At 35.5% G+C, this 25,243-nt stretch overlaps 1 protein-coding gene across 1 annotated transcript in view; it reads right to left on the bottom strand.

Moving 5' to 3' along the window:
• LRPPRC (leucine rich pentatricopeptide repeat containing) overlaps positions 1-25,243 on the bottom strand; it is a 106,509-nt gene that overhangs the window by 42,492 nt on the left and 38,774 nt on the right. Inside the window, exons 15-25 of the mRNA XM_032351881.1 lie at positions 18,605-18,632; positions 16,808-16,865; positions 15,612-15,718; positions 15,310-15,387; positions 14,921-14,965; positions 14,460-14,573; positions 13,315-13,445; positions 12,527-12,612; positions 10,912-11,119; positions 1,442-1,566; positions 863-969 (exon numbers count right to left, since the gene is read on the bottom strand). Of these exons, the coding sequence (XP_032207772.1) occupies positions 863-969; positions 1,442-1,566; positions 10,912-11,119; positions 12,527-12,612; positions 13,315-13,445; positions 14,460-14,573; positions 14,921-14,965; positions 15,310-15,387; positions 15,612-15,718; positions 16,808-16,865; positions 18,605-18,632 (1,087 nt within the window). The remainder of the gene's footprint in view (positions 1-862; positions 970-1,441; positions 1,567-10,911; positions 11,120-12,526; positions 12,613-13,314; positions 13,446-14,459; positions 14,574-14,920; positions 14,966-15,309; positions 15,388-15,611; positions 15,719-16,807; positions 16,866-18,604; positions 18,633-25,243) is intronic.

Here is a 25,243-nt window from a genome sequence, read left to right as displayed (position 1 = left end):
TATACAAACAAGAAGGCCAAACACCACCCTGTGTCCCATCTGCCACGGGAACTTTTGGGAAAAGACATGGAGTCATGACAACGTATGATCTGACAGAAACAGGATTACTGATTTTATTTATTTCACATTAAGTAATTTTTCTTAAGGTAATGGGTCTATCCTCTGTGGAATGTTTTATTTAGAGGAAACAGAACTGCTTAATAGTGAAGTTAATTGTAATTTGGACAGACTTTATAGTTGCCCTTGACTTACCAATTTCAGTAAGCAAAATTTCAATCAAGCCTAGATAAAATACACTAATCCTAAATAGGCCAGGTTTGTCACCTACCATTTCCCATAAGCTGCTTACCATAGCTTAAAAAAAAAGAAAAGGAGAAGAAGAGGAAGAAATTTTAAATTAAATGCCAAACAGTTGCAGACAGCACTTGTTTGGCTGATTAACTTGTAGACAAGCATTACAAATAAATCTGAGCATGGTCTGCAGCAAATTAAATTCCACCGCTTTTAAGAACAAAGAATTCCTTGGCAAAGAGGATTAGCAACTTTACACCCAGGAATGTCAGTTTAATTTAATTGTTCCACAATCCAAGATTTAATATGCAAATATCATTCTGATACATAACAGTGAATTTAACAAAGTGAGGAAACAAATTCAATATACAACCAGGCTGCCTTTTCTGAGCTGTAATTATATACAATAAAGAAGCTGGCCGAGCAACCCCCCCCCCAGCCCCCATTATTGGGACTGAATTATATTAACATGAATCAGAACAACGGTAATTAAAGGTTAAAAATTTTAAACATATTCCAATTAAGAGTATAAACAGCTGTACCATTAGAATCCTGTAGTTAAAAACCATACCTCAATGATCTTCTTGGCCTCTTTGTAATTTCCTGTTTGTAGGAAGGCAAAGAAGAGATCATACAGCATCGTCATTTCACCTTGTTCTTGGCTCACAAAGTTCATCGCTAGAGAGTAGAAGAAAAAAATATACAAAGAAACAAATTATCACTTGAAGTTCTGGACAAAGAATACTTTAAAACAAATATTTACAGTAACTTGAAAACTAGCACTGTATCAACCAATTTTCCATCACATTCCTTACCTGACAGCATACATTTACAACAGTAAGTACCTACGACTAGCTTCAAAGAGAACTGGTGAGGATAAGTGGGAACAACTCCTCAGAAAAGGCAGATCACCAAGAAGCAGAGCAAAAAATAACAGAGAGGCAAGTATGCAAAATGAGTAGTTATTAAAACCAAGGATATTGACAACACTGAAAATCTAGCTGATACTGTCCTTTTTATTTTAGAAGAGTAACAAAGTTCCCCTGGATGTGCTTCCCTTCCTGGTAAATTTTCTCTTCACAGCAATTCATTGAGATTAAATAAGCAAGAGGGGAAAAACAACTACAGCAAGATATTGGAGGTGACCAACCTTTCTGAATTAGATCAGTCTCGCCCTTCTCTATCAGTTTACATAAGATATCATGAATCCTTGGTAATACTTTATATTTTTCATAGCAGTCGATGGTGACTTCCAGAGCAGCACCTAAGTCATCCCTTGGAAACATCAAAATATGAACAATGAATAAAATATATCTAGACCCACAACAACGAGTAGTCAAAATGTATCCATTTGAGCTTTAAAAAAGGCAAAATGGAATAAGAGAGAAACAATCCTTATATAGTATAAATAAATGTTCTGAGTACAGACATCAGTAAGTTACTTTCTCTATTTTCTTTCCTTCACCTTTCATTATTTCATTTGCAAAATAGCAGTCTTTTTATTTTTATTTTAAGTTGGGCATGGAGCCCAACATGGGGTTTGAACTCCTGACTCTGAGATCAAGACCCGAGTTAAGATCAAGAATCAGATGCTTACCCAGGCACCCCTAAATAGCACTCTTTTTTAAAAAGTACAAATAAATGAAGGGATACTCTGAGATTATTATAAATAAAATCTGATTTCAGGGCACATGGGTGGCTCAGTCATTAAGCGTCTGCTTTTGGCTCAGGGTCATGATCCCAGGGTTCTGGGACAGAGCTCGGCAGAGCTCCCTGCTCTGCCCCTGCCGGCAGCCTGCTTCTCCCTTTCCCACTCCCCCACCCCCGCTTGTGTTCCCTCTCTCGCTGAGTGTCTCTCTCTCTGTCAAATAAATAAAATTTAATAAATAATAAATAATAAAATCTGATTTCAGGGGCACCAGGGTGGCTCAGTCGGTTGGGGGTCTAACTCAGTTTCAGCTCAGGTCATGATCTCAGGGTCCTGGGATCGAGCCCCCACACCAGGATCCACACTCAGCAGGGAGTCCGCCTGTCCCTCTGCACCCCCCATGCTCACACACCCATGTCCTCACTCCCGCTCTTTAAATACATAAATAAATAAATTCTTTTTAAAAAAATCTGATTTCATCTATTAAGTTGCCATAAAAATACATTATTTCTAAAAACAAGAACTACTATCAAATATTTTTTCTAACTACTTATATGTATTTACTATCCTCAAAAATTCTAGATTTAGGAAACATTAAGAAATATCTATCAGCAGTTACCAAGGAATTTTCAAGTATTTATAACTCTATCATCCTATTTTTAGTACTGCCCCCTCTCCAGACAGGAGAAGGAGAAAATAACTTCAGGATTCATATATACAGAAACTTACTGTGGCTAAAAACTCAGACATTCTTAAGATCAGTGAATTCTAGGAGAACCCTCATTTGAAGGGAAGCTTTTAAAAATTATTTCCAGGCGCACCTGGCTGGCTCAGTCAATGGAGCATGAGACTCTTGATTTAAGGTTTGTGAGTCTGAGCCCCATGTTGAGATTACTTAAAAATAAAATCTTTAAAAGAAAAAATTATTTCCCGTTGTAAAGTCAAGGTTTCTCTTCTGTGGTAACAAACAAAAAAATTATCTTTCAATATTTTCATTAAGTCAGAATTTCTTAAGAGAGTGGAAATGCAGTCTTTTGAGTCCCCAAAAACTACTTTTTCCTTTAAAAGGAAAATGACAGTATGAGAAATATGTAAGACTTTGGAAAAACTGTAGAAATTATGTGATCCAATTCTACATGCCACCCTCCTTTATTTTTAAACAGATGAGGAAATTAAAGCATGTAAAGACTGAATGATTTGGCCCAAGGTTACTAGGGTAAACAGAGGAAGGCACTGCCTTTCCACTTCCCACTTTCCGTTGACTACATCTACTCGCACTTTATGCTCCAGTGACAACACTGCTGCCTGTTTAACCTAATAAGGTGGTGCAATGTGGAATAAGAAATTAAAAATTTTTGAAAAGAAAGTATGAAATATAGAGAGATATGTGGTTAGTGACAGTTCTTGACAGGCTTCGTGGAGAAAACACCTTTCTCTCACATGCCATAGTTTTCAAAAGGAGGAAAGCATTTTTAAAATTTCTGCTGAAGCCCTAACATTTTGGTCCATTATACAAATGTTATGTTGCCTGAGACTGAATTACTATTTTATCTAGATTAAGATTTTAAGCTGTACTAAAAGGAAAATACCAGGAAGAAGTGTTAATTTTATTGCAATAATACTTGACACAGTGAAAGCCAGCCGATCCTGCCAGAGCTCTCTACCTTATCCCCTTCCCAAGCCCTGTTTACAGTGCATCTTCCGGCACCCCACAGAGTCATTTGAATTTTTGTCATTTGGGGTGAAGACTAAATTACAGGTTAATTTCAAAACCGCAAGTAGATGTTGCAGGCTAGATTACTGTCATACAAGAGAAATGCTACAGTAGCTACCACATATGATATAAACCTTTATATAATCAGTATTTCCCCTTTGCTTCAGACACAGGTTCAGTTATTAGCCTTCTACAATTCCATTTAATGAAAAACTACTAAGATGTTTTCAAGAGAACTAACACATACTGATTTTTTTTTTTTAATGATCCACTTTTTCAGATCAATTCCCAAACTAGAACAGTGTGTCTCAACTGTACTTCCCCTACATTAGGTCAAAGCTATCAATAAATGAATGAATAATTGTTCTGTCAATCAAAGAGACATGTTAATAGCCTTTGGTCTCCAAATACATGCTTCTGAAGATTATACATCCTCAGAACAACAACAGAAACGACAAGAATAGCAAAATGGAAATAATTCATATATTTGTTAGTGATTTTAAGTACCACTGTCACTGCTCTCAGGTTGCCAACAGAATGAGTTAGAAATCTATAATGAAACATTCCATATAAGTGGACTGATGACAGAAATGAACTACTGAACTGGGGAGGAAAAAAAAAAAGAAATGAACTAATAATTAGTCCGTTCTTCTCACAATCCCTATCATTTACATTCTGACTTGTGCTTGAATCACATATTAAAAAGAGATAAAAATGTTCATCTCTCATATAATATGATGTCATCATTAATCTTTCCTACTAAAGCTTAAAAACCTGGGTGATAAAAATGAAAAACATTAAAAAGTATCTAAAATTGACACTGCTACGAAAACAGTTACATACTCACAGGACTTTTGAATCTCAATCCCACTTATTAAGTCCTGGCTCGGCTGTAGCCATGTGATAAATTTCCAGAAGTGGTGATGAAAAGCAGATTATCACAATGGCTGAACTCAAGGAACCTGTGGGTTCCCTCCCAGTTCGAATTCTCTGATTAGAGAGGTTCTATGTATTGGAGCTTATGAGATTTCAACTCAAATGTATCACACTGGCAGAGAAAATCATCACGCTAAAGTACCATTTCTTCTAGGCAAGATGAAGTCAGCAAGAACAGCAAAATATCCAAAGGAAAAAAGTGGGTACTGCTTTATAACTGAGATGTGGGACAGCACTTTACCACTCTGTGTACTTCTAGGTACTGTGATCTAAGATGATTCTGAGACTTCCTTGGTATACTTTAATAAACTACAGTAGATTTAAAACCCTACTCTAAAAAAACAGTAATATTTTGAAGAAATCTTACTGGTAACATTAATTCTGGATGCAAAACAACCTGTGGTTCTATGCTTACTTCAGTATGTATTCATAATTCTGAAAGCTTTATATACAAACGTGTTACAAATTTTTAAGCCCATTCCTGATAAAAACTTAGCCTCTGCTCTCACACACTTCAAATAATGCTAAAGGAAAGCCAACTCTATAACATACTTATATCTCTTAAAAAAAAAAAAAGGCAAACCCACTACAACTTTCTTTCAATTAGATCCTCCTCAAAATACTTCAATGAAGTACATAAAACAATCTTCATGAATGAAACTGTATGTCAATAAGTAAGCAATAATTTTAAAAAATCTGATTGATGCAAATTAATATAAGCTTTATCAAAATTCTGTAAGTCCACAAAAGAAGAACAGGAAAAAGAAAGATTCTATAATTCTAAATTTTAAGAACAAATATATACCAGAAGCTGAGTCCAGTAGGTAATTAGAACAGTTAAAAGAGAGTTTTATTTATTGGGGTGGCTCAGTTGGTTAAGTGTCTGACTCGTTTGTTTGGTTTTTTTTTAAGATTTTATTTATTTATTTCACAGACAAGAGATCACAAATAGGCAGAGAGGCAGGCAGAGACAGAGGGGGAAGCAGGCTCCCCACCAAGCAGAGAGCTGGATGTGGGGCTCAATCCCTGGACCCTGGGATCATGACCTGAGCCAAAGGCAGAGGCTTTAACCCACTGAGCCACCCAGGCGCCCCGACTCAGTTTTTAACTCAGGTCATACTCTCAGGGTTATGAGATCAAGCTCCGCATCAGGATCTATGCGCAGCACAGAGTCTGCTTGAGATTCTCTCCTCTCCCTCCACCCAGACCTATGTGTACATGGCTTGCACTCTCTCAAATAAATCTTTTAAAAAAAGATTTACTACTAAGAGTTTTACTTATTAACTTGGATGGACTTGGCCCATATTAAAGTATACTCCAGACTCTCCAACTCACTTTTTTTTTTTTTTTAAAGATTTTATTTATTTATTTGACAGAGAGAAATCACAAGTAGACTGAGAGGCAGGCAGAGAGAGAGAGAGGGAAGCAGGCTCCCCGCTGAGCGGAGAGCCCGATGCGGGACTCGATCCCAGGACCCTGAGATCATGACCTGAGCCGAAGGCAGCGGCTTAACCCACTGAGCCACCCAGGCGCCCCTCCAACTCACTTTTTTAAGGGCACATGACCCTATACTCCACACTATAAACTGTAACTTTGCATTATTTCATGGAGAAACTTCTAAAACTGTAAGCTTTTGAAGCCCATATGGCAAATCTGATACCACCTTTAGTTTTACTCAGTATTAATGGAATTAAAGTATGCTCTACTGTCACTGACAAAAAAAAAATACTCGATATACATTCATATGAGGCATCCAATGATCATAAAAATATCTACACAACGATACCAGGAAACAAAGCACTCCTAAGTCAAATTCCTCACCATTCCTAACTGTAAAAATTGTAAATGCATTTCACACAATCCTGTACTGTTAGAACAAGAATGACTAGTGGCAACTATCTATATTCACCTATCAACTTCAAACTTAATCTCTTTATAGTAACTTACTTTCCAATTCAGAGAGGATACTTACTTTAAACCACCAAAAAAAAAGACAAATATTAATTTTTAATTGGAATAAAGTGCTTCAACATTATGCATAAAGTGTTAGTGAAGTGGCAATTTACCTAAAGGGATTACTGACTTGAAAAGCTCTCAAAATCTGAAATCAGTAGAGAAAAGGGGAGTTTGTGGGAGGAAAAAAGTTTAAAACAAGGCAAAAAAACACTTCAACACTCTAAAAACAAACTATTCTATAAATCTTAAGCAGTTGTTCAGTGTAAAGAGAAATCAATTCAAGAGAAAGCATCTTCGTAAAAATTATTGTTAAGAGAACCAGCCTTTGAAAGAGCTAGATGTTTTTTTTTCCCTGTTCATCATCTATAAATGAGGAATCTTCAAGGAGACTGGTGTTGCAATTACAACTAATCCTCCCCAAAAAATTAACTGTGTTGAAGGCTTTGTAATTTCCCTAGGTACAATTTAGCTGTCACTTACTTTAAAATTTACTCAAACATGCGTTCCGAACAGCACTAACTTCACATGTCAAGTGCTTTCCAGCCAATTGAGTCTAAACTGGAAGTCGGTGTTAAACAACTGAATGATTAGACAAGATAGCTCATTTCCCTGCTCTTTTGTTCAGAATAAAATGCCACATTTACATTATCAGGCTCAACAGGATTTTCTGACAGAGGCAGAAAAAAACCCTACTGAACACTGTCCGTACTAAGCACATGAAGCCTGTCATTTACCAATCATCCTTCAAAAAGCAATAGCCATGAATGTAACTTAATTACGACCCAATGATCCTTGACGAAAAATCATCTTATCACTGTCCTGTCCCCCTAGGGCAAATGAACCACTTTTGTCCTTTGGCACTGATGATGCTAAATTCTTAATTGCAATAATGGAGTAAAAGAGCCAAACCTCCTTAATTTCCTTTCAGCACATAAAGAGTTTTACTCTCCAAGGCAAGCATTCCCATAAATAATAAAAGTATCCAGTACAAATGAAGATGCTAAAATTGAAGGGGAGTGTATATGACAGAATAACCAGCATTTTAAAAAGTGTATTTCCCACTTACATAACATTTTAAAGTGCTACAGTGAGTTTTAAAACTTTTATGATTATAGGTTCATCTTACAGAAATTGTGACCTTTATGAAGAACTCAAGATTAACTTAGCAAGAGTTCTGGGAGGATTAAATATACAAAGTCTATGATTCACTTAAATGAAATGCATGTGGGCACATACAGATTATAGCACAAATCAGCACAGAAAAGTTCTTAATGGAAAGCAGAAATTAAAGCTTCTTTGATCATCTGCACTAAATAATCCAGTTAAACAGCTTCAGATATTTTTCATATGCAATGAAACCAAAACGGATAAGCTATAAAACAAGTGAATCTGAAACTATATCATACCAATTTTTATGCTTTTAAACCTAATGGCCCAGCTTTTATTAATTTCATTTCCTTTACCAGCAGATGAAGACTAACCAAAAGGTCTTTTAACCTATTTTAAAGCGTTTTTTTCCTTCCTTAATACGGAAGACCCAGATTATCTTCCAGAATCAGGTAGGATTTCAGTAAAAAAAAAATTTTTAAGTAGTTACCAAAAAAATGTTTAAAATAACATTCATCTGGACTACACACAGAGATGTGGCTTATAAAATAATTCTAACGAAACGAAACACATGAAAGTTTCGTTCAACTCTGCATTATCTTTCCATTTTGATAATACAGAAACAGATTAGTTTACCAACTTCTTAACAATTGTGCAAACCTGTTATTTTGTATTTTCCTTTGCAAATAAACAGAAACAAAATGCTTTTTCCTCACACCCATAAAGTTTTTTATACATTTTCCAAATAACAAATTGACACAGGATTACTTTCTCCTGTGTTTTTTTACTGCTAGAAAAGTCAGCCTCAAAATTAAGATCTTACTGAATCTTAAAGATCACCTTTCTGAAAAGCCCAATTTCATGGATTTGTTCCAGAATTACAATATTTAAGGGACAGTCTCTTTAGAGTCTTTGCAGTGACATTCCAAAAAGATGCTTGTCTTTGAATGAAAAGATGAAGATTTTGTATGATGTTCTGAAATGCATTTCATACTTTTATCTCAAATCTGAATAAAAAAGGCTCATTCTCCAAATGAGCTCACACTTGCTGAGGTCAATTACATGATATTACTGAAGATAAAACATATTTAATCAAATCAAATACATGTGGACTTTTTGGCAGGCTAGTGTAGTTAATCCTTGTACTGTACTTGTCATGATTCTGAATTAGTTATCTTCCATCAGTTCGGGAAAACACAACTGCAAAGAAGTTTTCAAAGATAATTTTTCCCCCAACTTATCACAGACTAGGGGTGCTACTACTGTTTTCTGCTACTTTATAAACATGAAATTTCCTTTATCTCTTCCTCATTATTCTCATGACTCTAACAGTCAACAAAAACCTTTTTATTACGATGAACTGAAAGATCTTGCCATGGAGACTGCCTCTGCAAAGCAAAGATAGCAAAAAAAGACTAGGCAAATCAAAATAGTAGGTAATAATTTCTTGATATATCTGAAAGTAGTTAAGAAATCATAAAAGAAAAGATACTAATTTAGATTTCTCTAGCCCAATTAACAGGGACAGCCACATTTTACTGAGACATACAAATCTCTGACTGTACTCTGCAATCAGAAACACAGAGGATGCTCCAGGTTAACATCTGAATCCCATGGTATTTCCATTTTCCTGTGAGTAAGCTCTCCTTGGTTCATGAGCCCCATCTGCAGACCTCTTACAGAAAACTTTCATGTCTTCTCTGTCTTCAAAGTATTTCTATTTGTAAGATACTTTTCTACCATGGCCTCATTTTCATTATAAATTATTTTATTTTTGCCCAATAGAGGAGGAGGGCCTAATTCTTCTGGGCACAGGGCCCATTTCTTTCAAATCCCTATGCAGAGCTCCACATGCAATTTGCAGAGATGGGTCTTTCAAATAATCAAAAAAATTCTAGTAGGAAGCATATTAATTATAGGATTTCTATATAAAGTTGGCTGTGAACATGAGAACTCAGTAACACGGTAATTGTTTGAATCACTATTTCTTTAAAAGGATGTAATGCTGAGATTGTAGAGGTTAAGATCTGGCCAATCACCTAACTCGATAAACTATTTTTCGATTGGATGGCAAAGAAATTATTTCATCAAACATATATGTGGAATTATCTGTGTGTGTATAAATATGTATACCCCCATTTCCAAACATGGAGCTGAGATAATTTTGATTTCCCATTTTAAATTCAATACTGAATCATTCATTATATTCAATTAATTATAGCCTCTAATAAATAAAGAAAAACCATCATAAATTTGGGAAGAATATAAGAACTATTAAGATGTATCTTTTAATTTTTCTCCTGGCATTGACAGGGCCACATCCATACCAAAATCAGAAAAATCCCATACATTTATCATGATGAGCCCTGAGCAATATAAGGAAGTGTTGAATCACTATACTGTACACTTGAAACTAATATAACTCTATGTTAACTACACTGGAATGAAAATGAAATAAATAAAATCAGGAATTCCCGATCACAAAATAGGCAGATTAAAAACTGCATTAAGCCATGAAAAAGACGACAAAAAAGAAAGATCTAGAAAATTTTTAAAAAAAGGAAAACAAACATGAAAAGAAAACAAGATAATAAAGGATGCTTAATGGTTTTACTAAATGTTTCACTTACAAGAATGTAAGGTTGATTTTAATGATTTGCATTGCAAATAATATCTTAAATTGGGCACCAACTTCAGCATTTCAAATGTAAAAAATTTCAAACTCCAGAAACCTCACCATATCAACAAAATTCACCTTCCTCCTCCCCACCCCCCTCAAGACACAGAGACATCCTCTACAGTATTAATGGAAGCTACAGTCACTGTATTGGCACATGCTATTAAAATCAAATACCACATGGAGAAAAGGAGAACTGAAGAGATGCTGCTACATTATTACCTGAATGACAGTCACGATGCATAATCAAAAGCCCCAGAGAATCCTTCCTTCTTATATTAATAATTAAGACCTATAAGGCTCAAAACTGGGAAAAATTAGATTCAATTTCATGTACTGTCATCACACGCCCCACAAAAAAAATCACCACAGACCATTCCATGGAGAAGCAACCCACAGGACCACAGACAGGGCTGCTGGTCATTTTAAAGGTCAACCAGTCCGTATTAAGTCCTCTCATTCCGTGGCAAACACCCCCCAAGGCTTCCAAGGAGCACAAAGTACTGACAAAACATAATCCCCAAATAATCAGACTCATTATTTTAATGCCAACATTTAAAATTCAAAATTCAATTAACTTACTTTTCCAGATACAGAGTGACCAATGGGGAACTTAAGGCTGAGGATGGTTTCGCTAACCCTAGTGTCATGATGGCTTCATGCAACCGTTTCACTGTTTCAGTTTCACCTCTCAGAGCTGCGCCATTTAGGATGTGGAAAAAGGACAAGACTGTTGCATCTTTGATAAGAACATCCTTCTCTTTCATCTCCTTTAGAATGTTAATAGCATCTACAATGAAATAACACAAAAGACCCTTAGGTAATTTCATGTAGGGAAAACAAACTGCTATTAAAACAGCATTTCAAGCCCAGCAGGAATGTAAATTCTAGTGTATAATGCCGATTTCAAGTTAATTACTACTTGCATTTCTAAACGAGACTACAATTATAAATCCACAATAGCATGGTTTTATCATTTCCCTGCAACTTTGACTACAAATTATAGATAGGGACTGTGTGCCCACTCTGCACCACATAACCCTGTACGGTCTGCCCTATAGCTGTAAGATCCTCCTAAATGGATGCTTTTATCGTTCAGAGCTAACATCTGCTAAATCACATCATTGTTTCTTCAGCAGATGGCTTGTCAGGAGGCCAGATAATAAAGATGTGTTTACACTGTATATACAGCCAGACTAATGGTCTGATACCGATAGGGCCTGTTTGCTATGTCGATACTAATTAGCCAAGCAGAGCCAATGAAAGCTTTCCAAAAGACTGCATGTTAATACATTAGATTCATTAAGCTTCATTAGGAAGGCAGAAACAAACATTTTAGGATATGGAATAAGTGCATTTTTATAATGTTGTTTTTAATTATTGCACAGACAAAATGTTTTGACCGCTTCACGAAGTGATTTTAGAAAAGCAGACTAAACCTTATAAAGAGTTTTCTGTTAGAAAGACTTCCTAAAAAAAAAAAAAATCCAACATTCAAATCAAGTATTTTCTCCACACATTTTTTCACTATAAAAAATTTTTAGAAAACATTCTCTAGAAATAAAAGGGAAGGAAGGCTGGCTAAAATAGGAATAAAACCCAATGAGAAATATAAGAAACAAGTAACAGTAAGAAGATATGATCAAGTGTAAGTAATTAGGCTTAGCATTATCTCAACAATGAGCAAATTAGAGAATGCATATCAGCTATACAATCAATGAGGTTTTCTCTGCAAACTTCTAAATACTTACTAAAGTATGTATTTTTGATAATGTTATTAAAAGTTAAGACAAAGACTACAGCAAAATTCATATTCTTAAATAAAGGTTATGTTTATAGGTTTTATGTTCAGCCTTCAGATGTTCTTAAGCAAAAACAAAGCCATTAGTGCAGGCATATCAGCAAATTGTGCCATAAGTCATGATCTTCAAACTCAATCCAAAAAGCAATGCTAATAAAAACTAGCTGTAGAAATGCAAAAAGCACTGAGCTGTGCAAATGTAAATGACAAGCTTGCCAATCCATTAAAACTAATGGCCTACACTGTCCATGCAGCTCTGGATGGATTCACATGCAAATTTGTATGCAAAGTGTTCAAGCACTTTGCAGGACATGATATACCATTAATATCAATTCGCATGTTATTCCAGTGGCAAGATACTTGCATCACACATTTCCTTTATGTGCAGAGACTTACCTTGGAGCTTGCCATGTTTTCCCAATACTTTTACAAGGCCTACGTACTTGCCGGTGTCAAGGACAGCAGATGAATCTAAACGGTCACTAGAAATTAAAGGCACATTTTAAAAGTTGACTGTGAAAAGAACTGCAATAGCCATTTTATCTTTTCAAAAATGCATCAGTTGTTCTGAATTATTATTAACATAGGCCTCTACATTTCAGTGAAGGTGTATTTTTGAAGCCATATTCAAATGCACATACCATTATATTCAAAGTGACAAAAGAAGTAAAAATCTACCACTACACATATATTGCATCACCCCATCTGCAAATGATAAAAATGAAGGAATTCTTTTGCTTCACAGCACTTTAGGTGATTCTAACTTTGTCATAAACGTTGAAATACTCCAAAGGACATATTTTTAATTAGTAACTCTATAATGATGGGAAACTAAAGATGCCTGAGAAATGGACAGAATGTTGTTCACACTATAGAGAAAGGGAAATGTTAAGCCTTATAAAATAGTTACCATCACCCCTTGTGTGATCTGCAGTTATCTAGTCAATGGGGAAAAAACCTTGGCTTTAAGGGACAAGATGTCTTATCATACTTAAACAAAGACTCCTTGCTGAAAACAAGCCATAATTAATCAAAGGGAGGCATATTATGAAATTCTAAAAACACAGACAAAAAGAATTTTTAAAAATTACATTCTGTAGGAGTAATATTCAATTTACATGATCCATCAAGTACTGTCTATCAGCATAAATGCTGATGATTTGCTTCAGTGCCAGGGTACTCACAATTCTTGTTTCAGGTTCAATGCATCTTCTGCATTATCATGGCGACAGCACAAATTTATTAAAGCAGCATAGCCACCAACAACCATGTCGGATTCATATTTTGCTTTCAATTCAAGAGCTTTTTGCATGTTCTAAAATAAAGGACAGAAGTAAAAAAGAAGTAAGAAATGACACAAAAGTAAAAATGAACAACCTCTAGGTTTAGCATTCAGAGTACAGAAAAGTTAATAGCGCTTTAAAAACAAATGGATCTATGTTATTAACTTCATCTTCCTCCTTTGTATTTTTATTCACCTTTCAAAAAGCAGGCAAAATACGTCTATAGGGTTTAAAAGATTTGTTACATGTAATGCAAAAGAAGTTGCTGTGCCAAATTTGATATTTTAGCTTTGTAGGTATTATAAAAAAGATGTCCAAATTAAATATGTACAAAGCCAGCCTCCCACTCACAGTCCAATTGCCATACACAGAAATATGTATCATGGCAAAGTTTCTCAGAGTCTAGTTTAATATCCAAGCAAAGTGAAAAAATCTTTTAGAATTCAACAGTACTATGTTATAATCTTAAAGTCAGTTATGTTTTTTTCCCCTAGAAACACAGGCATACGACCAAATCATATTGAACCAGAAACTGAAAAAGTCTAGTGAAATACCGCAAATTGCAGGCACACACTAAAATGAACACAAAGTACAGCTGGACGCCTGCTGAAAAAAGGCAAGAGACCCTTTATCTCAGAAAGAGCTTTTTTCCAGCAGGAAAATGGAATTTCAATCCCTGCATTAACAACCCAGTAATATTTGACTTGCAAATGACTACTGCATGTATCAGTTGCTTGACAATCTAGATATAAGAGACCGGAGCCATGGCTTGAAAGGACATTTGGCATGTATGATAAACCTATCACGGCTGTTACTATCATTCACTTTGCAGATTATCGTAAACAAACTACAGCAACCCGAAAACATGCCATTCAAGGTGTAGCTGAAATTAGTTAACCTTTCATTTAATTGCATTCTTCACACACATGCCATATAATAATCAATTGTGAAAATCATAAATATTGTATTTGGCTTTGCTTACTTTTATCTATGAAGAATTTTTTTTTACCTTAATAGCACATTTGAAATATTTAAACAAATGTTACCTCTTCTGAACAAAGCGCTAGTATGAGTTGCTTTAGGACATCTCCTATAGGTTGATTTGCAGCTTTTAGTTTTTCAAGTGTAGACTCCAAAACAGATGATGGCAACTGCACAGTCTACAGGAACAGAAAGAAAAGGAAAGAAATTTACTACAAAAAGAAAATGCACCCCTTGTCACTCTTCCCTTTAAGCTGACCTTTCCTAGGTGTCATAAATGCTCTCAAGTACATTAATCTGGGGATCTGTGGATGAACTCCAGGGATTTTTGAAGCTCCTGGGTACATACACAAATTTCTTAGATACCGCTGATTTGTCTGAGATAGGGAACAGAATAGCTGTTACCAGCTTCTTAGATGTACCCTGATGAAAAAATGTTAAGAACCACTGGTTTTATAAGGACACAACCTAGAATTCTCTTTAAATGTGGTTATAGCATGCAGAATCTACTCAAAAACCTACTTACTTTTCGAGAGTCTATCTTCTCTCTTTCAACCAATATATTAACATCCTAAAATTGAGATTTAAATAAGAATTAGAAAATACATGGAAAAATATATTAGCAAATGTCAAAAGCGAATTTTAAAACTTTCAGCTCATATTACTATTTTTCCATCTTCTCAAAATCTTTCAGAAATTTTATTCATACTTCATTAACCGTGGTAATAAGTATTTAAAACATATCCTTCAATATATAAACAGTATTTATGAACCATCAATGAAAAGCTAGCATTTAATGGTTGTCATTTAAGTAAACTGTTTTTGGCCAAAAAGCATCATAGTTAAATACAATTTTAACACGCTTTTATATACAAATTAAGCATTTTTAAAAGTTGATTACTATTCCACACACACCTTAATCAATTCAGGAACATGGTAGCTATCCAGTAGATTACGAATGCCTCTGTAGATATTTTCAGGAATTTTTACATTCTGTGCAAAGGGAAAGGAGGAAAAACAAAAAAACAAAAACAGGCTGAGTTTTAGACAACCAAACTGAAATTTGTCTAACAGAAATTATCCCAGACATAATTTAAGTCTCCAACTCGTGTATGTCATTGAGAAGTGGTCTGGTTGTACTTAAAAGCAGCAATTTCAAATCTAATAGATACATGTCAGACAGGACAGGCATTATATAGCAAAAAATGAAATGGTACCATCTCCTTCAGCTGATGGAAGTATTGTCTCAAACGCTCCTCCTTGGCCTGTACCTCTGAGTCACTCATGCTGTCAATCAAGTTATAAAGAAAATAGCCAACAGCTTCTGTGGAAAAAAACAAGAGAAAGCATTCCACTAAAATTACTGAGACTGTCATGTTATCAAGATTAATTTATAAGAAATCATTTTGGTGTGAGATGTCACCCTGATGAGAGGCTCTGAAATGGCAACACTGATCACTGAGGCATAGAGATTATGTGGTTTGGGAGCACATATCTAACTGGTGAGTGAAAGGAATATTAATTATTTTCAGACCGAGTGACAGCTTTTCAGTACTGAATCTTACTTCAATCTATTTTTTTCCACCACTCTGTGACAGAAGTGGTCCTGCCCAAGGCCTTACCCATTTCCTGTCCAAATCACGAGTAGGAAGAATAAATAAATGCTTTGTATACATTTCTGCACTAATTTTTTTGTGGGCAATATTTAGGGAACACATAAAATTAGAAACGACTGTCAAATGTTGAGTACAGAAAGTTAAATAATTTTAATAAGCAGATACAGTAATCCTGTGGAGAGCTGCCTATTAGCCAATGAAAAACCAAGATTAACAAAGATGTTTTGTAACAACAGTAATTTTCCTATGCATTCAAGCATAAAATGTATAGGGCCATGTGTTAATACCTAGGATAGAAAATCTGAACTTTCAAGAAGGGTGCCTTCTTAAAGAAAGCCATATATTATTCTAGGCTTCATTATATGGAAAACAAAAATCATTAAATGTCAAAATAATGTATTTTGGATAATAAATTATACTTAAGTGGGAAAAACCTAAAGATCTCCTTTACTATTTTATACATTTAAAATTAACTATACCTCAAAAACATTAAAATAACAAACACTAAGAATGACTGGTCTTTAAGCCTATTTTCACACGTGCTGTAAGAAGCATTTCGTCAGTGTCTAACCAGAAAAAAGCCTCCAACCCTGTCTTTAAAAACAATTTACAGTGATAAAACCGAACACCTCAGAGGTCTCAAAATGTTGTGGTTATCAATATAAAGATTTATAACCAAATGTTTTCAAATTTCACTTTCAAAAAGAAAATGTTTACTGCTGTAATCCTTCTAGCCCATCATTACACAGAAGAATGGATTTGTGGATAAGTTACAATCATCGAAATTGAAACGCTACCCGTTGGTCCTGGAGGCTCCTGGCAATAACGTCCATCCTTATACAACAGTTCTGTTATCTGGTAAGACAGAAAATGCAAGCATTGCAGCAAGAGAAGCAAACAAGAACAAATACAATCTGAAATTGAATTCTTGAAATAATAAAGCCTCTCCCCAGTAAGGTATTATTCTATATCACAGTAATTCAGCAATACCCCCACCTGCCAAGGAAATTGTTTCATTTTTAAACAATAGGTTTGTCTTTAAAAACAAAAACAAAACAAACCCATGTTGAAGGAAAACTCAATGTTTCATGAAATATCCCTAAGAAACCCTCTAAATGGATTTGTTTATAGATTGTTTTAAATAAACTGTTATAAACGGGAAATAGCTTTTAGGAATTATCAATCAGTATTATTTCTCATCGTGTTGTTTTTGGTCTTCCTGAAACTGGACCAGTTTCCTCCTTTTAAATGAAGTATTACAGAAATAATAAAGTAAAACTGGTTGGATCACTAAACAGCTTAATTTTTTTTTTTAGGTTTTTTTTCCCCCAATGACATTTTCCCAGTTATTTTAAAGGCATTAAAATCAAAGGGGTGAAAAGCTCTCATGTGCTTGTTCTCAGATTCCTATCAGTTGAATGCACAAATACTAAGACATACATAACACATATTCTTCAACATTAATTCTGCTGGCAAAATTTTAACTGAAGAAATCCAAATATGTATTTTGTGATGAAAATGATTATAAAACCTACAGTACTGGACTGTAACTTTTGAACACAGTATCTGACATCCTTAGTCTGAAGACAGTAATAATGGAAACATATGGCTCTTTTCCAAAGTCACATGAGTTAGGAATGCTGAACTACTTTATGTATATTCTACGATTGCACTTGCTCTTAAAATTGTGCCTAGCACATATTTAAAGTGTTAACAGCTCAAAATGCAATTACTTCTACTACTATTAATTTGCTAATACAGAAAATTAGGCAAAATTGACCATATCCCACTTCACTCCACCATGAAAATCATGCTGGACTTAATGACAATTCAAAGGATAGTTAAGGTAGAAATTACTCAAAAACAAAGCAAAAATGGAAAAATTCTTATTTACAAACTGTTTTTTAACCAACACAGATATGTTTAGAAAGTGGAAAATACATCATACCAGAAGTTACAACCATACAATAGATCTAAGATAGCTACATTTAATACCAAATTTTGAATGAAAACACATTTTATGAATAAACCAATAAAAAAAAAATTTAGTAAAAAAAAAAAAAAAAACCCACTTCTAAATACACATTTCCCAATCATAAATTATAACTGTGTAGTTTGGCAGTGTAATACTTAAAACAGAATTCAGTGAAATTTAGATCTTAAAAAATATTTAAATTGGGAATTCCAGTTAATAATGTACATTTATTTTATTTAGCTACAACTATTTCTTGCAATTTAGCAGTAAGGGTAATTGTACTTCCTGCATAAAGGCAGTTAATATCTTAAAAAAACAGCAGTTTAAAATTGATCTATATTTCATTTATACAGAGACAAATATGTGTGTATATATGTTTTTTAAATTAGTTATTAGATCTGTAAATCAAATTTCAGTGCAATAATGTTAACAGCTTATGAAGAAGGATCACTTCAATAATAAATCTCATGCTCTAGGAAGACAGTTTTAAAACTACCAATTTCAAAATCTAAAGTCATTAATTTATAACAGCACATCATAAATGTATGAGTATTACAACTTTGGCTCTCAATAGCTTTTTATACATCACCTTAGGAACTGCAGAATTAGTAGTACTTACCTTGCTCCAAAGGTTTATATCCATAGACCTGCAGAGGGCAGCAAAGGATTAAAAATAAATACAGAGGTTTTAAAAACCATCTTAAGTTAAAACACACTAGCAATGATTATTTGCAATGCATACAGATCCAACTCAAAAATAAGTAAGAAAATGTTTCCAAAGTTAAGCTGAATTTTTAGGACAAGATACTTTGGAAAGGCTGATTCTTACTTTGAACCATCAAAATTAAAGATTAGTATGGACAGGAATTAGTAAGAACCCTATCTTTGGGTCCAAGTTTGACAGAGCAGGATACGTATATACCCTAAAGCATCTGCTCAGAGACGGATTATTATTTCTAATGGTAAAGATAGAACCCATAAAATGGATTGAACAACATCTTCACTAGGTGATCAGAATTAACATCACTAATGAGACACTGATGAACATTGTTTTTTTTTTTTAGATTTAACTCCCTGAGGACAGAATATCTATCACTGCTATGGTATTCCAGGTAGTAATGGACTTAATCAAGGGGAACCATCGTAAGGAACATACTATAAACTAACTGGCCTATATTCCCCCAAAATGTTAATGTCATAAAAGACAAAAGCTGAAAAAGTGTTCCATACTAGAGAAAATTAAAGCTAAAGGACAACTAACATCCTTCCCTAAAGTAGATTTCAGAAAGGGGAGGAAACACAAAAAAATAAAAAAAAATTTGATAAAGTTAGAACAAAAATCTATAGAAGGCAAAAATGTTCCAATAATGCTAAATTTCCTGAATTTGTTAACTGTACTGTGGTTGTATAAGAATATCCTTGTTCTGTAGTGGAGCCTCTGGCTGGCTCAGTAGAGCATGGAACTGTTCTAAGTTCAATTCCCAGGTTTGGGGTACAAATTACTTAAAAATAAAACCTTAAAAAGTAAAAAAAAAAAAAGAATATCCTTGTTCTATAGAATTGCATACCGCCATATTTAAAGGAAAAGGTTCATTATACATGCAGCCTAAGCCCAGAGAGTTAAAAAAAAAATTATTATGTGCATGTGTATATATGGAATGATAGATGGGTATATTCATTCATTAAGAGTGATGTGCCAAAATGCTAAAAGTTAGTAAATGGCATCTTTTAGAGTTCTCTGTGCCACTCTTGTAATTTTCTGTAAATCTCAAAATTATTTCAAAGAAAGCAGAAAGAATGGCTCACCCAAATTGTTCCTATTTAAATGAAAAGCCACTTATAAAACAGGATAACCAGTGAACTCTGGTCTTATACTACTTCCAAGCTTTGTAAATTTAATGTTAAGTTCTGTATATTTATTTATTTAGTATCTACTTATTTTGATTTGAGAGAGAGTGAGCTTGTGTGGATGGGGTGTGTGTGTGGGGGGGGGGCAATACAGAGGGAGATGGAGAGAGAAACTGAAGATGACTCCATGCAGAGCACAGAGCCTGACAAAGGGCTAGATCTCAGGACTCTGACATCACGACGTAAAGCCGAAACCAAGAGTCAGACTTTGAATCAACTATGACATCCACGTACCCCATATAAGCTCTTTATTCAAATTATGTCACCTACTTTAGAAAGAGTATGTGTTTTGGAGTGACTGGGTGGCTCAGTAGTTAAGCGTCTGCCTTCGGCTCAGGTCATGGTCCCAGGGTCCTGGGATAGAGCCCCGCATCGGGCTCCAGGCCTAGGAGGGAAGCCTAATTCTCCATCTCCCACTCCCTCTGCTTGTGTTCACTCTCTCGCTGTGTTTCCCTCTGTCAAATAAATAAAATCTTAAAAAAAAAAAAAAAAGGCTATGTGTTTTAATGGTAATTTTATAATGTAAATGTAATATAACTCATTAAAACTTATAGAATAGGGGTGCCTGGGTGGCTCAGTGGGTTAAGCCTCTGCCTTTGGCTCAGGTCATGGTCTCAGGGTCCTGGGATTGAGCCCCGCATCGGGCTCTCTGCTCAGCAGGGAGCCTGCTTCCCTCTCTCTCTACCTACTTGTGATCTGTCAAATAAATAAATAAAATCTTTAAAAAAAACTTGTAAAATATACTACATATATTTATTTACATTATAAAATGTCCATAAAATCTATAAGCCTTTTTAAACCTGTACCCTTACAAGCCTTTATAGGCCTCATAGGCCTTTTAAAACTTGAGGTTGGGCAGCTTTGAGTGGACTGAGTTAACAAGGCACTTATTTTTATTTTAAATGGGGGTGCTTGGCTGGGTGAGTGGGCAGAGCACACAATTCTTAATCTTGGTTTGGTAAGTTTGAGCCCCATGTTGGGAGTAGAGATTACTTTAAAAAAATTTTTTTTCAGAATGAACTACCAACACATGCAACAACTTGGACAGATTTCAGGGTCATTATGCTAAGTAAAAAAAGGGCAGTCTTAAAACATGACATACTTTGAGTCAAATTATAAATATCTTTGCAAAATAACAAAATCATATATATGGAAAATAAATTAAGTGGTTGCCACAGCTTACAGGAGGAGTGGAGAAGTAGGAAGAATACAGGGGGTCACAAGGGGGGTATGCGTAGTGATAGAATAGCACTTTATCCTGAGGTGGTATTACAAAGCTATACATGTAATAAAAGTCAGAACTACATACACACACCTTGTGCCAATGTAAAATTCCTGGTTCTGATAATGTACTATAGTTAAGTAATATGTAACCAGTGAAGGAAAACAGGACACAGAGGGTCTATGTGCTCTCCACCCATTTTTTCCTGTGATTTTATAATTATTTCAAAATAAAATGTTCCATGCCCCTGTGGAATCCTCTTCCTTATGATGAAATCATCCCTCCCACTGAGGCACATTAAGAAAAAGTTTTGAAAAAGAAGATGGATTCTTATCTATAGGTAGGGAAAAAATGTTTACGAAACCCTATGCTTGGTATAGTGTTTATTTTGATTTGAGAAAAATTTTTTGAGAAATCAGTTAACAGAAGAAATGATGAACTGACCTAAAAAAAAATTACAGCTCTGGGCTTTGGCAGAAAACAATCTCTCAATTTTTACAAGCTTTCATCTCACCCATCTACTGATTACAGAGCAGACTCCTCTGACTACTTGACATTTCTATATGTAAAAATAAAAGAAAAAACTTTTTTTTTTAAATTTTGCCAAATAGTAAGTGAAAAGTGAGAACTCAAGATATGAGGATAAAATGCTATGCAGTGAACAGTAAGATACAATAAGTCTTTATTGATAAAAAATAAGACATTTTTTTTGACCAGGCTAGGAACAGCTTTAATTCCAAGGAATTTTTTTTTTTAAGATTTTATTTATTTGACAGAGAGAGATCACAAGTATGCAGAGAAGCAGGCGGGGGTGGGGAGGAAGCAGGATCCTTGCTGAGCAGAACCCACGATGTGGGGCTCAATGCCAGGACCTTGGGATCATGACCTGAGCTGAAGGCATAGGCTTAACTGACTGAGCCACCTAGGCACCCCAATTCCAAGGAATCTTTTTTTTTTTTTTTCAAGATTTTATTTATTTATTTTGACAGACAGAGATCACAAGTAGGCAGAGAGGCAGGCAGAGAGAGAGGAGGAAGCAGGCTCCCTGCTGAGCAGAGCGCCTGATGCGGGGCTTGATCCCAGAACTCTGGGATCATGACCTGAGCTGAAGGCAGAGGCTTTAACCCACTGAGCCATCCAGGTGCACTTCCAAGGAATCTTAATCTATAGATGCCTACCAAATCTAAGAAATTGGGGGTATGTGGGAGGAGAAGTGAAATCAGAGTTTGCAAGCAAGAGGCCAATGCCCAAAGTTCATAATATTAAGTGGCAAAAACTTATACTGGTTTGTTAGCTTGTGGTATCATTAGGAAGGTGATCTTAATTACTGTTCATTCTGTCATATGTGATATTATAGTACTTATATTGTTATATTTAAAATAAGTTCTGGGGGCACCTGAGTGGCTTAGTCGGTTAAGCATCCAACTCCTGATTTCAGTCCAGATCATGATCTTAGGGCTGCTGAGACTGAGTTCCCCATCTGCCTGAGATTTTCCCTTTCCTTCTCCTTCTGCCCTTCCTCCCATCCCCCTCTAAAAAAATTAATAATAAAAAATAAATAGGGGCGCCTGGGTGGCTCAGTGGGTTAAAGCCTCTGCCTTCAGCTCAGGTCATGATCTCACAGTCCTGGGATCGAGCCCCGCATCAGGCTCTCTGCTCAGCAGGGAGCCTGCTTCCTCCTCTCTCTCTCTGCCTACTTGTGATCTCTGTCAAAGAAATAAATAAAATTTAAAAAAAAAATACACGCACACATATTATAAAAAAAATAAAAATAAGGGGCACCTGGGTGGCTCAGGTGGTTGAGCATTCAGCTCTTGGTTTTGGCTCAAGTCATGATCTCAGGGTTGTGAGATGGAGCCCTGAGCTCAGTGGGAAGTTTCTTGAATATTCTCTCCTTCTACCCTTCCTCCAATTCACACGCATGCCCTCTCTCAAATAAATCTTTAAAAAATAATAAAATAAAAAAATAAGTTCTGAGCTGAATTACTAAGTATTTATAGGTAAAATGACAAGAGATCTGTAATTTAAGCAGTCCATCCAGAGGTAGAAGAAGGGGTTGGGGAAGGGAAAAAAATGAAACAGGATGGCCAAAATCTTAACTACTGAAGCTGGGTGATGGATCCTTTCCAGAGTTCTACTTCTCAAATGTTTGAAAACTCCCATAGTAAAACACAAAGACATACCATCTCTGGTCTAAATGCTGCACCTCCACTCCAACTCTCAACATTAATCAGGTGGGTTTACTTTTTAAGAAAAGCTACATAATCCTATCTCTCATCAAACAACCTCTAAAAAATAAAAAAAATATTAAGACTGTAAATTGCCCTCAAACCTGGCATTAAGTACCCAGGGAAGGCATAAAGATAAAACTTCATAGCTGTATATGCATCTAAAACAGCTGACAATGACTAAAAGCCCTACCTTTGAATGTGAACCTTCAGGACAGATGGCACAGGTTCAAAAAAAAAAACAAACCAGAATCTTTTAAAATTAAGCTTTTGTATGAACAGTCAACACTTCACTGTACATTTACTCCTTAATTCAATGCAACCTAACTTCTGGCCCCAAACCTCCACTGAAAGTACTCTTGTTAAAATTACCACTAATCTCAACTCAAAATTCAACTCAAAATTCACTTTTTGGTCCCCTGTAAGTTTTGAGAATTGTGTTGCTGATCATTCTCTGCCAATCTCCCACTGATGCTACTCAATCCCTTTCAGAAATTCTCCTTCCTTCCTTATCCTTAAGTAATCCTCCTTACTAAGTTCTGAGTGCTTTACATTCTTTTGTTTTTAAGACAATCCTGCATGTAGATATTTAAATTCCTTGTTTCACAGAAGAGGAAACAGACTTAGAACGGCTAAGGAGGGATGCCTGGCTAGCTCTGTCTGTACAGCACGTGACTCCTGAGCTCAGGGTTGTGGGTTCGAGCCCCACGATGAACATAAAGATTACTTAATAAAAAGAGAACAAATAGGCTAAGTAAAGTATCTTCACCTGAAATTCCACAGGCACCTCAAAAGACCCCATAACTGATGATTACCCACCCCTTACCTGCATCCTTTTCTCCCCTCTTTGAATATCCATGGTCAGTCTTATGTCATTACACAAATCTTTCAATGGCTCAAAGTCCAAACCTCATGCCTTGGAATGAGATCATTCATGAAGGGCCCCAGGCTACCATTATGGTTTTATTTCTTGCCATTATTTCATAGTTTCTTGGGCTATCATTACATCAATCTACCTTCAGGTCCCCGGATGCACTGTTCTGTCAGCCTCAATTCCTTTGCCTAATGCCCTTCTTTCATGTTGGACACATTCTTACTCATCCCTTGATACTCAGCCACAGCCCTTCTCTGCACACCTTGCCCTGACCCATTCCTCCCTTAATCTCGGCAGTACCTTCACCTCCACACACATATAATTATCAAGGTATCTCTGCAGTTCCTTTCTTATTTTCTGTTCTCCAACTATAACAACTTCGCGAAAAGAAGTTTCCCGTTCATCCTTGACTCCCCTATTATTTTGTGGTCCCAACCCTCGGCACACACAAAAAAGAGTTAATATTTCTGAGCACTCAAACTGTAATTCATTAGGTACTCCCCCTCCTCCTTTAAGAATATCATGAGTGGGAGCCTCACTGGTTGATTAGAAAGAGGAGTGTACCATCTGGCATTTAACTTGGTGAATTCAATAGGGCTAATATCAGAAATCTTATTTGTGCTTTCTTTTTTTAAACCTATGAAAAGCAGCACCACTTCAATGGCATAAAGCCCCACTTGCCAAATTCAGACTACTGCCAACGGGTCAGAGAATCCCTCCTTCAATCACAGGACTCTTCTGTGGCAAAAAAGTTTTAAATGCCTGCCTGTCAATTCTGAAGCATTTATCCTTTTGTTATGTTATATCCCCAGCCAAGTTTTGAACTAGTTTCAGTGACATTTTGTCTCTCAGAAGCGACTCAGTATTTCTCGTGTGGAGTTCTCAAAAATACACAGTATGTATACTGCCTTCTTTCTTATTTGAACTTTGCTCAGCTAGCACTATTGTTAGAAGGAAAGTCTTACTCATACTTAATAGCATCCTACCTTGGATGATGACATACGAATTTACGAATTTTATCAGTCA

This window comes from Mustela erminea, chromosome 7, assembly GCF_009829155.1.
Source record: "Mustela erminea isolate mMusErm1 chromosome 7, mMusErm1.Pri, whole genome shotgun sequence".
Taxonomy (NCBI): Eukaryota; Metazoa; Chordata; class Mammalia; order Carnivora; family Mustelidae; genus Mustela; species Mustela erminea.
This window is presented reverse-complemented; position numbering and strand designations above follow the sequence as displayed.